This window comes from Polypterus senegalus, chromosome 3 (assembly GCF_016835505.1).
Source record: "Polypterus senegalus isolate Bchr_013 chromosome 3, ASM1683550v1, whole genome shotgun sequence".
NCBI classification, from domain to species: domain Eukaryota; kingdom Metazoa; phylum Chordata; class Cladistia; order Polypteriformes; family Polypteridae; genus Polypterus; species Polypterus senegalus.
In genome coordinates this window covers 223,262,320-223,284,375 of record NC_053156.1, presented here as the reverse complement: position 1 = coordinate 223,284,375, position 22,056 = coordinate 223,262,320, and the positions used below count along the sequence as shown (strand labels likewise).

Genomic DNA, 22,056 nt, shown 5'->3' with positions numbered 1-22,056 from the left:
GTGCAGGGTCACCTACAACTTTAAAAGTTCTGTTGTGTTTGTACTTTGTACCACAATATAAACACAAGTGGCATCTTGGAAGAGAATAATTTAGTAAACAGGTGATTTTTTAAAGGATTGTTTCACGTTGATGTGTGGTAACTATCCAATGTACACAAAAATATGTTATCAAAAATGAACTGCAATACTGCATTAAAATTGCATTCATTCTCAAATGTTGTTTTCAAATCTAATTTAGACACCACCAATTTGTTTCTAAGTCAATATCCTGAGGTGCAGTGTGTACTTTACCTAGTCATACACCTTTTGTTGACTGTGATCATTTTTTCATTGCAGGTGATCTGTGTATATAGCTGAATTACAATTTGTTACATCTGTACCATTACACTTGTCCTAATGTCAATAATGAGGAGGTTTAGGCCTGAAAAAACATGTTCAAATTCTGGAGTGTTTAGGTTATCAGCAAGGAACATTTTCGCAACCTCCAGTATACCCGTTACTCATATCGGTTAATAGCAAGGATCTTAGTTTTCTCAGATTCTTTTCCTGTCCTTTCAGGTATTACATAAGGCAAGATCTGTTTAAAATGGAACATAGCACTCGGATTTTGAAAGGTTAATGTCAATTTCCTAAGGCTGAACCATAGAAGATGTGTGACAGGAGCATTGTTAGAACATTCAATCACATGTAATCAACAAGCTGTTGAATAATTTAAGGCCATTTTCTCAGTTGCAGAGTTACCTGCTGCATCACATTACATTGTTGTTTACAAGTTGTACATTTAATGAAATTACTTGGCAATGCATTAGCATTTCTTAGATCCTGTAGGCTAATACAGTAAACAGTCCAATGTCAATATGCTTTCTCACCTATCCATCCATCCATTATCCAACCCGCTATATCCTAACTACAGGGTCACGGGGGTCTGTTGGAGCCAATCCCAGCCAGCACAGGGCGCAAGGCAGGAAACAAACCCCAGGCAGGGTATCAGCCCACTGCAGGACGAGCTCACACACACACCCCAAGCACACACTAGGGCCAATTTAGAATTGCCAATGCATCTAACCTGCATGTCTTTGGACTGTGGGAGAAAACCGGAGTACCCAGAGGAAACCCACGCAGACACGGGAGGACTATTCAATCTTAAAATTAGGTTTGCATAAAAACAAAGGTTCCCAGCATATAGCATGGTACATTCTCCGACATGGGTGTGATGCTGTGCCTGTATTACAGTCATCATTACTTTGCATATATATCTTCCGTATTTGATCTGCTGAAAAAGTTCTTCCATTATATTAAGTCATTTTCCATTTACTGTCATAATGCTGCTTGTAATTAAGATTCTTTTCACTTGTAACTGGCACTGAAACAACAAGAAGAAAATATAATCAACTTTAGACATTTTTGCCCTCACTACCCAAATTGCTTTACAGATAATGGTATGGTTTCTATTTGTTGATTTAATGATTTGCTGTACGATTTTGCCATATTGCTCAACAATGGGTGTGCACATAAGCTTATGAAATTGTTAGGTATGCAACACTGAACAAATGCTTTCATCTACGGAGTAGGGCAATATCAATGTGGTGCGCTATAAGCAGCAGTTTTTAAAAGTGACACCTAAGTTCTTACTTGAAGAATTAGATCTTTTGTTTTCTTATCGATTGGTTTTTGATTAGGAAAATATTGTATAGATTAATGTTCTGAAACATCTGTCAGTCTGCCAAGCTTTGCAAATCTGTAGTTTGATTGTTCAAAATTAAAACCTGGTAGTTCAGGGTGTCCGGACTACCAATTTATCCACCTCTGTTGTTGTAAGATGAAGGTACCTGCAACATTTTACAGCTCATTAAAAGTTCCAATTTTCAGCAAATATAAAAACACACTACTGCATTAAAAGACCCCATCAAATTACTCAAAATGCCCATCTTGGCACTTAAACACACCACTGTGAGAAGATATCACTGTGCAGCAGACGCAGTTGCAGTGGTCATTTAGCCTCTACAAGACAGCATATTTCAGAAAGAAATAGCATTAATCTTCAATTTAAATAAACCTCTAATTTGCACATGGGTGAGCAGAGGAAAGGGAGGGTGCTCGAGGGTAACATCATAGTTACATTGTGTGCACGAACATCTGTTGTCTCAGGAGACCAAACAGCAACCTTAAGTGCAACTTAATTTGACTGAGGGCTCACAACTAAACTTGATACTGAAACTACAAAAAAAGTGTGTCACTGAACAGTTCGTAGATAATTGCTAAAAACTAGAATAAAGAAAAGTAGTTATTAAACATTGCACAGAGTTATTTAGAAGAGTGAACAACAGGCTCGCTTGTAAATAATCAGCTTACTAATCACACAAAAAATAAAAGTTAATCCTAGAGGCTAATGTCACAAGAGCAAGCATTCACAATTGAATATTCTAGGTTTCGAGCCACACATCTGATTTGTGCTACATCCAAGCAACAACATTCATACACAATACTTTCGTACAAAAATGAAATTCAATATGCTTTACAAGAAGTAGAAGGAATACAAAGAAAATAATACATAAATACAATACAAACAATCAGAAAAAAAACATGGTGTCCCTCAAGGAATTAAACTAAAGTGGTATTTAAAAACACAGTGTATGTAGTGCTTGCATTTTCTTTTAGATACAGCACAATAAAAATCACTAGTTAGGGAATAGTGGCTGCCCTTTTCGTGTATGTGTCTAGCCTGTGCATATGCCACACACAATCACTGTTAGTTACCTCAGCATTGGACTTTACTGCCCTCAAAAAGGAATGAAGAAAATAACTATATTATGAATAACTTACAGATACAAGGAGAATTACTTCCAATGAAAACTTCAGTTCTGATTATGTGTAAGAATTCATGACTTTTCAAAATGCAAAAGTTTCTATATTTTTCTTTACAGTATATGAAGCTTCATGTACATGCATGAAAAGATGTCTCGGACTTCCAATTTTGAAATATGGTCAGTGATGTCAAACAATCTAAATTCATGCATCTGAGAGAAGGAATAAACATTTGTCAAATGGGTCTATATTATCATTAAGTATGGTCCATTCACACTTTGTTTTGCTTCAAATTGCTTATTAGTTTTGTTTTGGGTGCGAGAATTGGAATGGATGGACGGATGGACAGATGGACACAGACACACACAACACAACTCTTAACATCCTTTAGAGTAAACACAAAACCTTATGTAGGACATGTTACTGTATAAAACTTGGGTCAGGTTACCACTTAATGTGGTTTATGACCTCAGATACACAATGGTTTACACTATTTTCTGACAGATAGAGGATTTAAACTGTGCATCATGGTAAATGAATCATCACAAATTGTTCAGTGAAAGGTAGTACAAATTTAAAACTGTCACACACCCAACACTGCAAAAATGGTTTACCATACATGAAACAAGCTCTTGAAACACTACTGGAAAATATTTTGCCAACTGAAACTGCCATGATAAAGTTTTAACATCCCTTAACAATTTCCTGTATTACAAATTGAATTTTGAAGATACTGATTGAATTGCACCATGACTAAACACGCAATTTGTTGTTAACTTTTCATTTCTCTTATGAATAAATTTATCCAACACCAATGAGCACTTTGTGAAAAAAACTGCCCCCTTTGACTTTACCTGCAATCATCGAACCTAAATGCTTTCTGCAATTTAAAGTCAATGTTTCAAATCACCAGGGAGGAATTTTTACTGTTAGAGTGCTTTGATCCAAAAAGGTTTAAAGTTTAACATAATCTACTCATTTTGTTTGGCTGATGCTTTTTTTAATTAATTGTGGTAATATACAGACCTAAACCATTCTGTAGACTTGCTTTTGGGTTATGGATCACTTTCTTGATGTATGACCCAACTACTACCTCAGCACATGTACAGATGACCAGATATTATCATTACTTTTCTGGTACAACTCATCATTCCTTCATTTATAGAAAATCATCCAGGTTCTGGGGACGGACATCATGCTTTTACCACACTACCACATTCACGTTTGACTACTGGTGTGATGTTCTTACTGTGGAATCTTTCATTTATTTGTACAAGTGTCAAAGATAAAGTTCTGCTTTTGTCTCATTCATCTGTAGAACATGTTCTGCTATTCGCCTTTCCTCGTAGGAAATAGGATTCAATTTAAATGTTGACTGTATTCCTTTTTAGTTTTAAAAAGAACATTATTTGCATTATTTATTTAAATTTACTGTTATTATTATTAAAGAATTCATCTGTAAAAAAGACCCACCAATGCCACCTACCAAAAAAAGTTTCTAGGGAAAACAAACATCCCTAAATATGAGGATAACTCGAAGGAAAAGGCAATTTGAAAATGACGCGGTAACCACAATGGATAGAAGTGGACGCAATAATACATGCTCGCATTAGGTCATGGGTAGTGTGAACACACAGCGCAGTGATCTGCCTTTAGCCTAGTTAAAGCCAAGGTCAAATGAACATGGGCTCTTAGCTTCAAAATGTTATTGAACAACATGCTGTAGTGGGATTTCTTTCGGCAGAAGGAGTGAGACCGCATATAATTCACCTCCTTACATAGCCACTCCTTGACTCTCATTGAGTGATCAGGATGACAAGGACACACAGGTCTCATCTCCAGCAGCTCTCGCCTCTACATTTTGGAAAAATAAAAATTGTCAATATTTTGCAAGATGAAAATATGGAGGACAAGATAGACAGATGGCCAGTATGCCAACCATGAACAAATTGTTGATGCAAGAATGTTTAAGATGCAAGTAAAAAAAAAAAATGTATCTTACTGTAAAATTGAACTAGCAAAGTCAAAAAGAAAATTGCAGTGGATAGGTTAATAACCTAAATGAACCATGCAAGGATGCAACAGAAAAACAAAAATAACTGCATAACAGAGCCAATGCAAGATATTTGATTAATAGTCAGGGCAAAGCAAGCCTCAGGTCATGGCCAAGTATTTGGCCAGTCACCAGGCAACAGCAAGCAGGAAGAGTGTAAGAGTACCATGTGCAATAATTATGAGGTTTAACGTTAATATTTAGTTATACGAAGAAGTCAATTAGCATAAATAGCTCTCAGTAGCTGCAGTGAATATTAACATCCTAAAAGGGAGAAGAAAATACATTTAAAAAAAACAAAAGGAAAACAAATACATACTACGAAGAATAAAAATGCTAAAATAAAAATTGCCCAACATCTGACAGTGACCCCATCCTTTGTTGATGTCAAACCTAAAACCAAGACAAATTATAGTGGCCCTTTATCTCACTTAATAAAAATATGTAATAAACAAAAAGTAAAAAAAATGTAAAAAAAAAAAAAAAAAATCTCCAGTGGGTATACCTCAAATGAAATGTGACTAATGATATTCTTACACATCACTTGCCTTCTCTTAAATTAAAAGGTGCACGGATTATACCCCAAGATCTAAAAATACTGTTGAAATAGTCACTCTGTTACAAGAATATGCCAGGCAGTTCTGGGCAGGGATTCCCCTCTAGACCATTTGTGCTAGTGGTTTTAAACTTTGTCTCTCCAGTGGTTATAGCATAGGTGTAAAGGGGAAAGAAGACTGACTTAAGGTTTTCAGCTACTATGCTAGTTCCTGTTACATGACCAAATTCCGGTATAAGCTTTGCAAAACGGACACCACTACATAAATAGTTTTTTCTCACTATAACCAATATCCACACTAACGAACAAAGACTCCAAGGTATTTGAAGTTGTCCTCTTTCTGCAGCTGCTCTCCCCTAACTTACTGACAGAAGGTCACACATTTCTGGGAGACAGCTCTGACAACATTACACTTGGGTGAAAACCACTCTAGTAAGTTCAAGAGAGATCTGTTTGATGAAGCCAACCGGACACAATCATATGCAAAAAGAAGTAAATATATCTTTTAACCAAATATTCTGTATGCGGTCTTAATAAACCTTCAATGAAAATGATAAGGAGATGAGACACAACCCAATAATCAATATGTGCTGGAATGGCTTGCAATGTGGATGACTGTTTATTGGACTGTATATAATCATAATTTCTACTCACTTTTAAGGAGCTCAAGACAATTAAATAGGTTAAATGGACAAACAAATGGCCCTCTTTCTGAGAGTATAGTCAGAATACAGGGAAACAATCATTTTCTAAACATTAGTCATGGCACACTCAGCAATTCTTTTCCTTCAATCAGAGAGCTCATATAAATGCTAGCAATGTAGTGTAATAACATCAAAGGCCAGTAAACACAAGGATACCATTTTAACCCTAACTAATATGCTGCTTAATGTCCTTAAATGAGTCACACATGTCAGTCCTATGCTGTAGTAATGTGAACACAATTGTAATTTACACTTCTAACAAGTGTCATATAAAAATACATGGTGAACACCAACTCTTTAAACACAAATTAAATAAGTAATCATTATTTTACAGTATATTTCAAGGCATGGCCAATACTTTACAGAAATGTAAAACACAAGGTTCCAAGTTCAGTTCAGCACCTCCCAGTGTTACAAGTAGCATACAGTTTAATCTTTTGTGGCATCTTACTCTCAAAGCTGTTGAATCCAATTCAGGGTCTCAAGAGGGCCACCAATCAATCACACTGTCATTTGATCAGTTCTTAACTGGGACAGGTTCCTTTACATGTGTTGTATCCCACTGGATACAAATGTCTTAAGTAAGTGAATACATACACAGAAAGGCCAAATTTCCATACCAGATAATGACCACAGTACAACAAAAACACTTCTCTAGATACCGACAGCAAACTTCTATTTATTTTTTTTTTTTTTTTTGGTGCTTCTTACGGTTCTTTTGGTCAATACAGATTAAAACAAAGTGGCTAAATGAATCTCAGGGATGCTGGGATTTAAGCTTTAAAAATGAAGGCTCAAAGCACTTGAGTCAAGGCATGTATTTCAGTATTTAAAACTAAGGAAAATATTACTGTACTGAGAAAATCTACTTGCTTTGAATTTTAGACTACGTTTACCACCTTATTCCTGTTAAGACTCTAGCCTTGAAATCCTTAATAAAAACAATAAATCCAAAAACAAAATAAAAAAAAAACAAAAAAAAAAACACAACACTACTTGGTAGAGATTTTATAAACACATTACCTGGCTGCACTGCACTGCACTGCACTAGCTTCCAGGCCATTCCAAAATGTCTCTTTAAGACCCTGGAGAATCTTGAAACTTTCACTATGGAGAATACTCCAGCATCAAGTACAGACTTCAGGTTGTTTTTAAACTCAATTTGAAAATCTTTCTGCATATACCTTTTAATAATCCAGTACCTTTATAATACATTTTCAAAATGTTCCACATTATCTGTCTTTGAAGTCTGCATTAGAACACTTCTAACACCCAGTTTCATACTTCCACATCTCTACTACATTTATACTCCAGTCATACTCTAAATAAAGGTTCAGCTGCATTAAATTTTGTAGTTATCTTTTTTTCAGAAATTTATCAACTTTCTTCAATTTTTCCTGTTATGTTAAAGTTCATACTGTATATAGCTCCTTTCTTACTCTATAGAATGCTTTTGTTTGCAGCTTGATTGATACTAAATAATATTAAAGCATCAATCCACTTTCTTAACCCGCTTATCTAAGGTAAAAAAAAAAAAAACACACACACATTTCCTAAATGGTAACACATTGCAAAATTAGAACTAAACAGTGCAACCTGTTTGTTAACTTGAACTAGAACTGAACACTTTATTTGTTACACCTTGCAAGTACCTGGTTGGACCCCCTTTTGCCTTTAGAAGTGCCACAATTGTTTGTGGCATACATTCAACAAGGTGCTGGAAACATTCCTCTGGGATTTTGGTCCATATTAACAAGATAACATCACACAGTTGCTGGAGATTTGTCAGCTGCACATCCATGATGCGAATTTCCCATTCCACCACATCCAAAAAATGTACTATTGGATTGAGATCTGGTGAACGTGGAAGCCATTTGAGTACATTGAACTCATTTTCACGTTCAAGAAACCATTTGGAGATGATTTGAGCTTTGTTACATGGAGCGTTAACCTTCTAGAAGTAGCCATCAGAAGGTTGGTACACTGTGGTCATAAATGGTGGACATGGTCAGCAACAGCAGCCAAACACCTGTGGCATTTAAGTAATGCTCAGTTGGTACTAAGGGGCCCAAAGTGTGCCAAGAAAATATCCCCCACACCATTACACCACCACCATCAGCCTGAATCATGGATACAAGATGGATCCATGTTTTCCTGTTGTTGATGCCAAATTCTAACTAACTCCACCATCCAAATGTCACAGTTGAAATCGAGACTCATTGAACGAGGCAAAGTTTTTCCAGTTCTCTACTGTCTAATTTTTGTAAGCCCATGCGAACTGTAGCCTCTGTTTCCTGTTCTTAGCGGAGAGGAGTGGCACCCAGTGTGGTCTCCTCTAGCTGTAGTCTATTTGCTTCAAGGTGCTGTACATTCAGAGATGCTATTCTGCAAACCTCAGTTGCAGCATGCGGTTATTTGAGTTACTGTTGCCTTTCCATCAGCTAGAAACAATCTGGCGATTCATCTCTGATCTCTGGCATCAACATGGCACTTTCACCCAGACAACTGCAACTAACTGGATAATTTCCCTTTTAAGGACCACTCTGTAAACCCAAGAAATAAATGTGCATGAAAACACCAGCAGATGAGCAGTTCCTGAAATACTCAGACCAGCCCGTCTGGCACCAATAAGCATGTCATGTTCAAAGTCAAATTACCTTTCATCCCCATTCTGATGCTCAGTTTGAACTTCAGCAGGTCGTCTTGATAATCTCTACATGCATAAATGCATGGAGTTGTCGTCAGGTGACTGGCTGGTTAGATATTTGCGTTGACAAGCAGTTGAACAGGTGTACCTGATAAAGTGACCGGTGAGTGTAGATCGATTGGAAGCATATTAATTGATAAAAATGTATAAAACACACATGCACCTGCCTGAGTATATATACAGAAAGTGATCATACGAATCGATCACAGGTAAGGCAGTGATGCTGACTTTAGGATGTGCGCCCTGATTATGTTCAGCAGGTTCAAGATCTATTTTTGATAATTCATTCAGCCTCAGAAACTCGTTTGCCATACGATAATGCATTTGTTTAAAATCAGTATCGCGATAAGAAACCTGTAGGTGTTGCAGGCTTTGTCCAAACCGAGTGTTTATACAAAGCCCCATCAGTTGCGTTTCTTTAAAGGGATTACATTTTCGTATTCGTCCACAAGAAATAAAGATACACTTCATATAGCACATTTTATAAATAAAGCATTCGATCACCGAAAACACATTACACCGTACTCTAAACTTGTTAGGCAAACCTGTCGACAGATTTATTGCAGTTAGTAAAAAATGGAAGTAGGACCAGAAGCTTGTCCAAGTTTTCACACATGCTAAAGTACATGGCTGAAAGAGTGTCATTAGCGCCACTCAAACTTACCCAACAGAAGCAGCTTCACCTCTTTAGAAGCCTTCTCGCCGTCTTCCTTAAGATTTTTATCGATCATTTTACTCCTTTCCACGGCCGCCTTGTCCTCTGCGCTAAGAGTGCAACCCATGTTGGATTTTTTGATAATTTCCCTTTCCTTAGTAAGAAAAATAAAATGTCAGCTTAGAATAAAGCCCAGCACTCCTTGTCTGTGGACCGACTGCTTCTACGATTCAAAAGACTTAAGAGAGGCGGAAAAGGCGTTGGTCCGCCTGGAGACACAGCATCGATGAGCTTCTTTAAGTCGCCGAGTAGAATCCCAAAATTTCACAAAATCCGAGACCTTTCCAACAACAAAAACGCTACAGCGACAGGCGCATCAGTCACAAAGCAGGCGTTGCCTCCTTCCCGTTTTTTAATTCGATCTTTTGGAGAAACGAAGCCAAAACGTCTTAAATGTAACGTGTAACCAACGAAAAACAGAAAAAAGACAAATGTCAAAACGACAGCACTTCACCTTTCAAAAATACAGCCTAACCACTCTCCTATAATTATTCGAAGGGATGTAACTTGCTGTTTTTAAATAACTGTTCGCCCCGTGGTCTCGCGCAGTTTCCGTTGCAGCTTGAAAAATGAGCGAGAAAGCGAATTGTATGTAAATGAAGAGGCAAAGCGGAAGTAGCTTTACTCTCATTGCGACAATGGGAAATGTAGTTTCAGTTAAATTATGCCTGCTAGATAGATAGATAGATAGATAGATAGCTAGATAGATAGATAGATAGATAGATAGATAGATAGATAGATAGATAGATAGATAGATAGATAGATAGATAGATAGATACTTTATTCATCCCAAATATGCGCCTACGATTGTTCTATTATTATGCCTTTTAAATATCACTAGATAAATGAAATTAACTGAAATTAAATTAGACACGTGCACTGTGGACTGGCCAAGTTGCATTGAATGTCCTTCTTTTGTTACTCAAGATACCGTTAGTGCCGATAAATAGCCTACATAAATCATTTCTAACTTGTTTTCACATGTTGACTCCATACTCATTAAAGTCATGTTCGTTTCAGTATTTCTATACGCCACTGTTCTAACCTTTAGGTACACCCATAAATGTTTATTTATTTGTTTGTTTGTTGATTGACTGATTGATTGAAACTGATAACTTTCTTTATCTGATTTTTAATTGGTCTTCAGATTCGGCTGCAAAGCCCCATTTTCACCTGCCTTTCCTTCAGTGTGCTAATGGTATACCCCTTAACTTACCCTCAATTAGCCAGGTATAAATATGAATTGATCATTAGAGAAACCTTTACAATTGCATTAGCATTGCTGAAAAGTGTTATTCTGTTCACTTGGGTTGCAAGGTCCTGGCATTCCTAAATTGTTCTCGGTTCAAAAATATTCAAAATAAAATAACTTTCTCAAGAAAAATGTATGGCTATATATATTTTTTTTTCTTGTACAATGATGTCTATACTTTTAAGCCTTTGATAGGAACTACTTGCAGGAGCACCCCAGGAATAACTTCTGGCATCAGGGTTAGCCTCTGGAATCCCTGGGGTCTTTCTCTCTACCAGGGCCAGGGCCAGGTGTCTCTGCTGTCCTGAGCCCAAGATCTTAAATAACAAACCAGACAAAACTTGGGTTACCTGTCATTTATAATACAGCAGGTAGGTGGGAGACTCATCTTGTATATGAGATGCCACCCTTCTATCATGTATTGCCTTGGGGACACCTATTTCATTACATGAACTCCCCCAATCTTAAATCAACCATTAAATTATTATTTCTCCAAGAGACATTGTACCCTCTTCCAATGGTGGTCCAGTGCTACAAGCTTTATTAAATGCTGCGTGGTCTTCTTTAAACTGTATTATGTCCCAAATCCTGTCATGTACTATACATAATTGACTGATTCCTAACCTGACCAGGTATCTCCTTTAACCTGCCATTAGGTAAATAAAATCATAAGATGTACCTAGATTTCAAATGATAAAATTCAAGGTCGGTTCAACTTTCAGTCTTTGGAGATGTAGGTAGTATAGCATAGTGTAGCAGTACCATAAACTCATCTAGGGGAAAAGTTGTAACTGCTGCTTCTTATGCATAATATAAATTCAATTACCTACTGCATTTTAAAATAGACCTTAGTCTTAATTAACCTTTTTGCACCTTTTTTTCCACATTTGATAGTCCAGAATATACCCATCCATCCACATACAATATCTTCACATATACAAACTTTTTAAATTTGCTTAATCCAGCTTTAAGGTTGTCCAAAGCAGAAGTATACCCAGGCAATGTTTTGTGCAAGTCAGAAAGTAAGTCAGGTAGGGGATGCAGTCCATTACAGATCACCCTCAAACCAGGGCATGCTATGAAATCCATGGCCTTTGGATGTGGGAAGTACTCAAAGAAGACCCACAATGACATAAAAAAAAAAACACGACTACTGCAAATACTGTAACAGGACCAGTTTAAACGTGTCTATAAACCTTGTGTGCATATAAAGTACTTGGAGGTATGCAAAGAGAAACATGGGGAGCAGGTTCAATTTCATCAAAGCAGGCTGGGATTACACTCCAGTCTCACACAGCCATGAGGCAACAGCACCAACCACCGTGACACCATGCTTCTCACAGTTCAGAAATGTTCATCAAATTTTGTTTGATCTGGCTTCATGGCTAAATCATTTGAATTGATTTCACTAGGCTTCAGTTTCAACCCCTGACATCTGACTGACAATATGGCTCTGATCTTGAATAAACCATTTTTGCTCTGTTTATATAATAGGTGACTTGGAATAAAATTCACCATAAAAGTATAAATAATTAGACCTCATCTTCTTGCTATGTTCCAATTGACTGACTGACAAGATATCAAGGACAATATGGTACATCATGTACAGTATATGCAAATATTCACCAGATATCCTTTCTCTGCTATTTGTTGTCATTCCTAATATATTGTTGTTCTAACCTTATTTAGGAGAAACTGCATAGCTTAAAAGAAATCAAATTGATGAAGCATTTCTTTCCTTTCAGCATAATGTTTGCAATACTGCATTTTCTATCACTTAGCTAAACTTAAAATACATTCTCCAAAACCTTTAATTCTACAGGGAGCCAGAGCTTATTTCCAGCAGCACAGATCACAAAGAATGAATCTGCAATGGACAGAGAGCCAGTCCATTGGAACTCCAACAGTCCACTAATTTGACCCCACACAAAAGGAATCAATTTGCAATTGCTAATTAATCTAACATGGATGGTTTTGCAAAAGCTTACCTGGAGGAAAACCTACACAGACATGAGGAGATATTGTAAGCACTGCACTGATATTAACTGGATGTGGGATTTAAGCCCAGGCAGCAGTGCTAACCACTGTGATGATTTTTATATTCTCTTTTCTCATTTAGTAACAGAGCAGAATGGAACATCCTTTAGGCAATATGGCTAGGTGGATGACCTATAAAGCACAAGAGTGCTCCCTATGAATCACTTTCTGGCCATCCACAATTCACTAACCATCCAGCCATCCATTATCCAACCTGCTATATCCTAACTACAGGGTCACGGGGGTCTGCTGGAGCCAATCCCAGCCAACACAGGGTGCAAGGCAGGAAACAAACCCCGGGCAGGGTGCCAGCCCACCGCACAGTCACTAACCAGCCTGCATTCTAAATGTAAATAAAAAGAATTATACTGTACACTTAAAATTTACAAGCTGATTTGCTTAAACGCTTCAACTACGTAAGTTACTATAAAGTCAGGTTGACATTTTCATCTTTCAGTCTATTTACTAAAGAACGTTATTCAGCTTCAGAGTTGAAGACCTGTGATCTTCCAGCTCAAAATAAAAAGTGGCCCTAAATGGTATGCCAATCCTTGTAGGGCACAACTCACACACACACTCACTCACTACAGGCCAGTTTACAACTGTTGTGTTCAGAAGGTGGCGTGAGGCTTGGACAGGCAAGCCAGAATCTCATCAGCCTGCCCAGAGGAGGTGGATCAAAAGGTAGCCTAGCTTCCAGTTTAGTGGCTGGCTTTGGTCTACACCAGGCAAAAATGCACTTTACTCTCAAAGTTCAAAATATATTCTGTAAAGTCCCAAATCACACTCAAATTGCCCCAAAAAGGAAGAGGAATACCATCCACCCTGGCTTTGTCTTGGTTAGAACATAATATTTATCTTCTCTCCTTTTTCATTCTATTGTGATATTTCTTTGCACTCACATTTATTTGTCTTTTTATTTTTATTTTTACAGTTGTGTAGTTTGACCCACCATTATAGTAAACATAACATTTGTCTTTATGTAGCTTTGAACAACATAGGTTTACCCTACCAATTCTCCTTCTTTGGATTTTGTCTGTTTTTTTAAAAGCATTTAGTTAGTTTAATCATTTTATTTCTGCTCCTTTTCTGTTTAGCTTTATATCCATTCCAATTATAAACCTATTTCAGTGACAATTCTTTTCGTGATACTGAACATAAATACAACAGGTATTTAGTATTCAATGCTTCTCTCTTTCACCCTTATCTTTTCTCTGTATCATGCACTCTATTTTTCTATTCTGCTTACTTAAACATTTGTTTATACAGCCCTGAAGAAGAGGATGACATGCCACAGAAATGAATTGACCCCTTTCTTTATATGCTAGTCTTCATCCTATTTAAGAATTCTTGCACAATTTGTATGCACAGCGATGCAAAGCCAAGGGACATTTTCATTTTATACAATCTTTGTGAAACATGAAAAGAACCTTTCTGTCATTTTTAATTTTATATGGACAATTTTCAGGTTATATGTCTTTTATTTTATCATTTTATTCATACTGTGGTGGGCTGGCGCCCTGCCCAGGGTTTGTTTCCTGCCTTGTGCCCTGTGTTGGCTGGGATTGGCTCCAGCAGATCCCCGTGACACTGTAGTTAGGATATAACGGGTTGGATGATGGATTTTATTCATACTTTCTGTTAAATAAAGCATGTATGTCATATCCATTTTGTATTCATTAACTTGACTGTCTCACAATGTACCTGTTTCCAGTTATCCATGTGTTGCCACCTGGATTTTTATTGTATATAAATGCTTATTTTTATTTATTTTATTCATTTTTGCATTATTGTAATATTATATAATGTTTTCACTTTTCATATATTGTATTTATATGTTTAAACTATTTTTACTCTTTTGATTACTATTACTGTGTTCACATTATGTACACTTGAACATAACAGTTGTTATATAGAGCAAGGCCACAAATAATCTTTATTGGATCATTATTGAAGGAAAATGAAAATACAACAAAAGATTCAAAAGAGCAAAAAAAAAAGAAAAGAATTGCCAAAGGTAAGTCTAGCAAACAAAGTCAAAAACACAGCCCATACAAATATGCAAATTGTAGAGCAAAAAATTACCATAATTTAAAACAAATCAGAAATATCACTAAGAACAATATTTAGAAAACCTTTTATACTAGTGTGCATTTGAAATGAAACACTGGACTCCAGACTTCAATTCCCAGTCTGCCTATGAATAGCACTGAGGATGGTCCCTTAACAAAACACAAGGAACATAAGAGAATTGTATTGCAACACATACTGTATATACAGTTGTGCTTGAAAGTTTGTGAACCCTTTAGAATTTTCTGTATTTCTGCATAAATATGACCTACAACATCATCAGATTTTCACTCAAGCCCTAAAAGTAGATAAAGAGAAACCAGTTAAACAAATGAGACAAACATATTATACTTGGTCATTTATTTATTGAGGAAAATGATCGAATATTACATATTTGTGAGTGGCAAAAGTATGTGAACCTCTAGGATTAGCAGTTAGTTTGAAGGTGAAATTAGAGTCGGGTGTTTTCAATCAATGGGATGACAATCAGGTGTGAGTGGGCACCCTGTGTTATTTAAAGAACAGGGATCTAACAAAGTCTGCTCTTCACAACACATGTTTGTGGAAGTGTATCATGGCACGAACAAAGGAGATTTCTGAGGACCTCAGAAAAAGAGTTGTTGATGCTCATCAGGCTGGAAAAGGTTACAAAACCATCTCTAAAGAGTTTGGACTCCAACAATCCATAGTCAGACAGATTGTGTACAAATGAAGAAATTCAAAACCATTGTTACCCTCCCCAAGAGTGGTCGACCAACAAAGATCACTCCAAGAGCAAGGCGTGTAATAGTCGACAAGGGCACAAAGGACTCCAGGGTAACCTCTAAGCAACTGAAGGCCTCTCTCACATTGGCTAATGTTCATATTCATGAGTCCACCATCAGGGGGACACTGAACAACATTGGTGTGCATGGCAGGGTTGCAAGGAGAAAACCACTGCTCTCCAAAAATAAAATTGCTGCTCATTTGCTAAAGATCACGTGGACAAACCAGAAGGCTATTGAAAGAATATTTTGTGAATGGATGAGACCAAAATAGAACTTCTTGGTTTAAATGAAAAGCGTTCTGTTTGGGAGAAAGAAAAACACTGCATTCCAGCATAAGAACATCTGTGAAACGTGGTGGTGGTAGTATCATGGTTTGGGCCTGTTTTGCTGCATCTGGGCCAGGACGGCTTGCCTTCATTGATGGAACAATGAACTATGAATTATATCAGAGAATTCTAAAGGAAAATGTCAGGACATCTGTCCATGAACTGCATCTCAAGAGAAGGTGGGACATGCACCAAGACAACAACCCTAAGCACACAAGTCGTTCTACCAAAGAATGGTTAAAGAAGAATAAAGTTAATGTTTTGGACTGGCCAAGTCAAAGTCCTGACCTTAATCCAACCGAAATGTTGTGTAAGGACCTGAAGCGAGCAGTTAATGTGAGGAAAGCCACCAACATCCCAGAGTTGAAGCTGTTCTGTACAGAGGAATGGGCTAAAATTCCTCCAAGCCGGTATGCAGGAATGAACAAAAGTTACCGGAAATGTTTAGTTGCAGTTACTGCTGCAAAGGGGGTCACACCAGATACTGAAAGCAAAGGTTCACATATTTTTGCCACTCAAAAATATGTAATATTCAATAATTTTCCTTAATAAATAAATGACCAAGTATAATATTTTTGTCTTATTTGTTTAACTGGTTTCTCTTTATCTACTTTTAGGACTTGAAATCTGATGATGTTTTAGGTCATATTTATGCAGAAATATAGAAAATTCTAAAGGGTTCACAAACTTTCAAGCACAACTGTAGATACTAAATAATAACCAAATAATATAAAAATATAAGATAACATATAAATAAACAAATAATATAACACCAGAACAATATTGTAAAAATAATGGAAAACAATTTATGACAATAAAAAGAACAACAAATAAAGAACAAAGAAGATAAAAACGTGTTTCAGGGGAGGAACCCTGTTTTGATTATAATAACACTAAGAAAACTGAATACTAGAAGAAAACACATACAGATGCAAGATATGTATGCATACACTTCAAAGAGTGAATTAAGACCAAAATTCAAATACAATTTACTGGATCCACAACCTCTGTGAACCCCTGGCATCACTTTTTTTTCTCATTTTTTGTTATGCCCCTTTCATTACCCTATGCCCATTACTGCTAGTTGCTTTTAATTTAGTCTGGAGCTAAAATGGTGTCGGGCCTTCAATCGGTCTATGATTCTCAGGTGTTGTAGCTAAAAGTTACTTATGGGAAGTAAACAGAGTCCTTGACGCTTCAGCTCTTTGCTGCAGCATAGCCTTTAGCTGCCAACTCTCTAAAATGGTCCTAATGTGTGTTGTGAGGGCCTCAAAAACACCATAAGAGCCAAACCCAAACCTTTACTTGTCAGACTCAGAAACAGGTTTTACCCAAGGAAGCCAGTGTTTAAAGTCAGCAGGCAGGCTTGCAGGGTCTACTCAGACTGAAAAATCGGACATAAGCTATTAGCAATTAAAAATACTTTTAAATGTCACAGATACACTAAAACACTTAAAATGCTCAAAAAGGAAGAGAAGACAGTGAAATCATTTGACTTAAAGGACAAGTTATCTTTTAAAATAAAGAATTTATTTAAAGAAACAATTAAAAATGAAAGAAAGACAAACAAAAGGAAAAAATAAGCAAAAAAGATTTGCCTGAAAAGGCCCTGCGGTGGGCCTGAACCCTGCCCGGGGTTTGTTTCTTGCCTTGCGCCCTGTGTTAGCTGGGATTGTCTCCAGCAGGCTCCCATGACCCTGTAGTTAGGCTATAGCGGATTGGATAATGGATGGATGGATGGATTTGCCTGAAAAGTCAATGAAAAACAAACAAGTAGAAATCCACAATCCAATAGCAAAACATAATAACCAGAAGCAAAATACAATAAACTAGAAAACTTCAGTAAAAGCAATAATCATAAGAAAGTTCTCTACTCTACAAACTCCAATGACACACTACTAGAACCAGCTCCAAAAACCTTGATATATAAGCTGTGGGTGGACCCAAATTAGTGACATCATGGTGGCCCCGCCTCTTGGAGGGTTCCACCAACAAAACATAAGGGAAAACCTTAAATACACAAATCATAAATAGTAAACAACAACCAAACAACAATATTAACAAAAATTGCTTACAACAGTAAAAAAAAAAACAAAAAAAAAAAACACATGAAATAAAGCAAAAATCAAAAAGGAGAATAATCAAAAGCTAATGAACTATCCCTGGTTGTAACATAACACATGCTTCTTAAATTACATTGTGTCATTTAGATTTCCTTTTTTGAGTTTTCTTTTTATTTTTAGCTAATGTTATAGTTTATACTACATTCTATTATTACAATTATTTCAAGTATTTAATGGTTTTGACTTTATTGGATTATCTAAATTAATAATTTTGACTTTAACCATTCTTTCTTGACTCATGTTTTTAGCATTTTGTTTGGCCTTGGTTAATTAATCATTTTTCTTTGACATTTCCTTGTTTGTTCTTTCCTAACAGCTTTTTTACTTTTGCTCAAAAATTGTGTTTTTTTTTCTTTTAGCTGTTTAAAAAAATATTACCATCCCTTGCTCTTTGTTCATTTTGGTAGATAATCTTTATAGTTTTCACTTGCTTAATAATTGTCTAATAAATCTATAATGTACATATTAATAGGTGGCACGAGTTTTGGGGAAGGATTTTCTTTATTTGGTCTTTGACTTTGAGCAAAGCTCAACATAACAGACATAGACGGGCAGGTCAAAGGCAAATGGAAGCAAAAGTTAGAGGAAGAGCCCCAGCTAAGTCCTGACAACATGTCTATTGGTACATATAACATCCATTTTTTAGGGTTTGTCTATTGTCCAAGTAACCCATCATTGTCCACAGAAAATAATGAAGTGTTAAATTATCTCTAGTGCACGGCTTTCAGTTTGGCGTCAATTTAGCAATAACAGAGTAAAGCAATTTTTAGAGTGTTTAGCATTCAGGGCGATCAGTGTTGTTCTGAGTATCCCACATCTCAGATATATGCCTAACAGCGTTAGTTGTTCTTGCAAAACTGCCACTGTGGCTTATATTAAATTAACCCCTTGTCATATTTAGCCTCTCTTCAGTGCAGCCTACAATAAACAAATAAAACAATGTTAGACAGAAGAATAATATAGAACTGCACAGAATATAACATTTACAGGGCAGCATGGTGGTGAAGACTCAGAACATCATGGTCTTTGGCCCATTTTTTGTGTGTGTGTATGTGTGTTTTCCCTCTGGTTAGCTCAATTTTCCTTCTGCTTCCCATGTTTAGTGTGTGATTGATGGCTATAAACTGGGCAGTGTAAGCGAGTGTGTCTGGTTTGTGCAACAACATTTATTGAAAGCCATTTTTCAAAGTGTCATCCAAGCATCAACTATGCAAACATGTGGCCCAAAAGGCACATCCCATGCATCATCCATAAAATGTAAAATTGTAAAACAGGAGCAATAGTTTTGATTCATACTGTATCTTATTGTGCTGGATTCTAGTAATCAAAATTTATGTGGAGAAAATAAATAAATGCAGCTTAATTACATGTTCAGAACTAGTGGTGAGTGGCACACAAAATTTACAGAGTTATATAATTAAAGTGAAAACTAATTCTAAGAGTATTGTTCAGAGACCTTTAATATACCTCACAAATAGTTTGAATCTGATCCATCCATACCTCAATCCATTATTCAAACCACTATATCCTAATTACAGGGTCACGGGGGTCTGTTTGAATCTGATAGGAATATAAAACAGTTTAAAAAATATACAGTACATAAAAACAGACTAACAACAATTGATTATATTAAGGGCATTATAGTTAGCATGATGGCAGTGAAGTATGATTGAAACAAGTGAGCTGAATAAATCAGCAGCAGTTTAACAGTGGTGGGTGCTTGTCCTTTATATGTTTCTTATGACCAATTGTGAATTACATTACTGATAAAATTAGGAAGACCGATAAAACCACAATGCTGCATGAATCTTTTTAAGGGGTTTTAATGTGGGTTTATAATAGCAGGAAGGCCAGCATTAAAAGGTCTCAGCAGCAGCAAAATGTTTAGCTCTCAGAGTAGATTGCTTTTCACCCTTTCTGCAGCAGTTCTTGAATTCACAACACATTACCCTGATGTCTCCTGTTTTTAGTGTACATTATTGTAGCTTCCTGAAATTGTTCTATTTTCATAACTCTCAGTACTGTTGAAATCACTAGGCAGCCTGTTTGCCTTTGAAGCAAGAGCAACAATACAGTATACAGTATATTTACTACCACTATAAGCGCAATACACTCCCAAGGAGTACGCTGGATGTAAAACTTAGCAAATCAAGAAGAGCTTTTAAACATTCACTCTCTGTACTTTTCAATAAGAACTTCCATCCATCCATTATCCAGCCTGCTATATCCTAACTACGTGGTCACAGGGGTCCACTGGAGCCAATCCCAGCCAACACAGGGTGCAAGGCAGGAAACAAATCCCGGGCAGGGTGCCAGCCCACCGCAGGGCACACACACACACCAAGCACACACTAGGGACAATTTAGAATCGCCAATGCACCTAACCTGCATGTCTTTAGACTGTGGGAAGAAACCGGAGCACCCAGAGGAAAGCCACACAGACATGGGGGAGAACATACAAATTCCACACAGGGATTGCCCAGGAAGTGAACCCGGGTCTCCTAACTGCAAGGCAGCAGCGATACCCACTGCGTCATTGTGCCGCCCCTCAATAAGAACTTGATACAAATATATAATAAACTATTTACCATTCAAAGTAAATTATTTTTTTCATTGCATTCACATACTATATGTCACATGCTAAGGGAAGTAAATGAATTGATAAGGTACATTGATCTTGTACTGTGTGCCCATGTGGCACTTCCTATTCATTATTAAGCCTATAGCCATCTTTGAAAAATTCACATGAAGAACCATAACCAATTCACAAGCATTGATTTTACAAGCCTCACCTAGTTGTAATGTTGGCCATTTATTGGGCTCCTTGTTATGTTATGAGGACTGATCATTTATGTTAGGTAGAATGCCTAGAGGGGGCTAGGCAGTCTCATGGCCTGGAACCCCTGTAGATTTTATTTTTTCTCCAGCCATCTGGAGTTTTTTTTTGTTTTTTTCTGTCCTCCCTGGCCATCGGACCTTACTTTTATTCTATGTTAATTAGTGTTCTTTTTTAGTGGTCTTTTTTTCTCTTTCTTCATCATGTAAAGCACTTTGAGCTACATTATTTGTATGTATAAATAAAGGTTATTATTATTATTATTATTACTATTATTATTATTATCACACAGCTGTTATGTTCAAACTCAAGGTTTAAACGTGTTGTCTCAAAATGTTGTTTAACTTTGAACAGCTGAGTGTGTGGTCATCTGTCTGAATGTTAAAGCTGAACTGAAAGGGGATTTTGCAAGAGGATCGAAAGTACATTAGCAGCACTACAACAGAATGGCTAAAAAGAGGAAATTTTGGATTTTAGTGTGGTCAAGTGGGTTTAGTAATAAATGGATGGATGGAAAAATGAAAGACTGAATACAAATTCCATTGTTGACAATTATTTTTGTAGGACATTTTAGGCTTGAAACTGCAAACTGAACTTTGGCTAGATGTGATGGCTCACCTATAAGCATCCACTGGATCTGTAACTGGAAGTGACCTTGACTCAGTCACAGGAGGTTATAACTTCCTTCAGAACTATAGGAATTAATCTCTTCCTGCTTTCTTTCAGAGAACTGAAAGCTGATGAATTGCTTTCTTTGGGAGTTGCCGTAAGAGCTGACAATCCACTCTTAAAGTCTCTTTGGCCTGGAAGCTCCTTTCCATAGGTCTTTGGAGGTGGGGGTCCTGAACTAGCTCTTAGATCTACCCTTCCAAGCAATAATCTGTGTTAGTGAATGATAAACCTGATAAACAGCATTACTTCAAGAAGGGAACTTCAGTGCCTACACTGCATTAGAAATCACTAAGAGTCAATCTATGATTTGAAAGTTGATCCCGTCTGTAGTTGTTTTTGCTGGTGTGATGAATGCCTCTTGTAGGAGTCAGAAGCTCCTACTTTTCAATCTGGGATGGAATTGGTGGTAGGCTTGTCTTGATCTCCTTTCATC

General features: G+C 36.8%; 1 protein-coding gene across 1 annotated transcript in view; it reads right to left on the bottom strand.

The window, feature by feature from the left end:
• Positions 1-10,106, bottom strand: part of gnai3 (guanine nucleotide binding protein (G protein), alpha inhibiting activity polypeptide 3) — a 115,082-nt gene extending 104,976 nt beyond the window's left edge. The window contains exon 1 of the mRNA XM_039748571.1: positions 9,490-10,106. Within this exon, the coding sequence (XP_039604505.1) occupies positions 9,490-9,607 (118 nt within the window). The 5' untranslated portion in view covers positions 9,608-10,106. The remainder of the gene's footprint in view (positions 1-9,489) is intronic.
• Between the last annotated feature and the right edge of the window lie 11,950 nt (positions 10,107-22,056).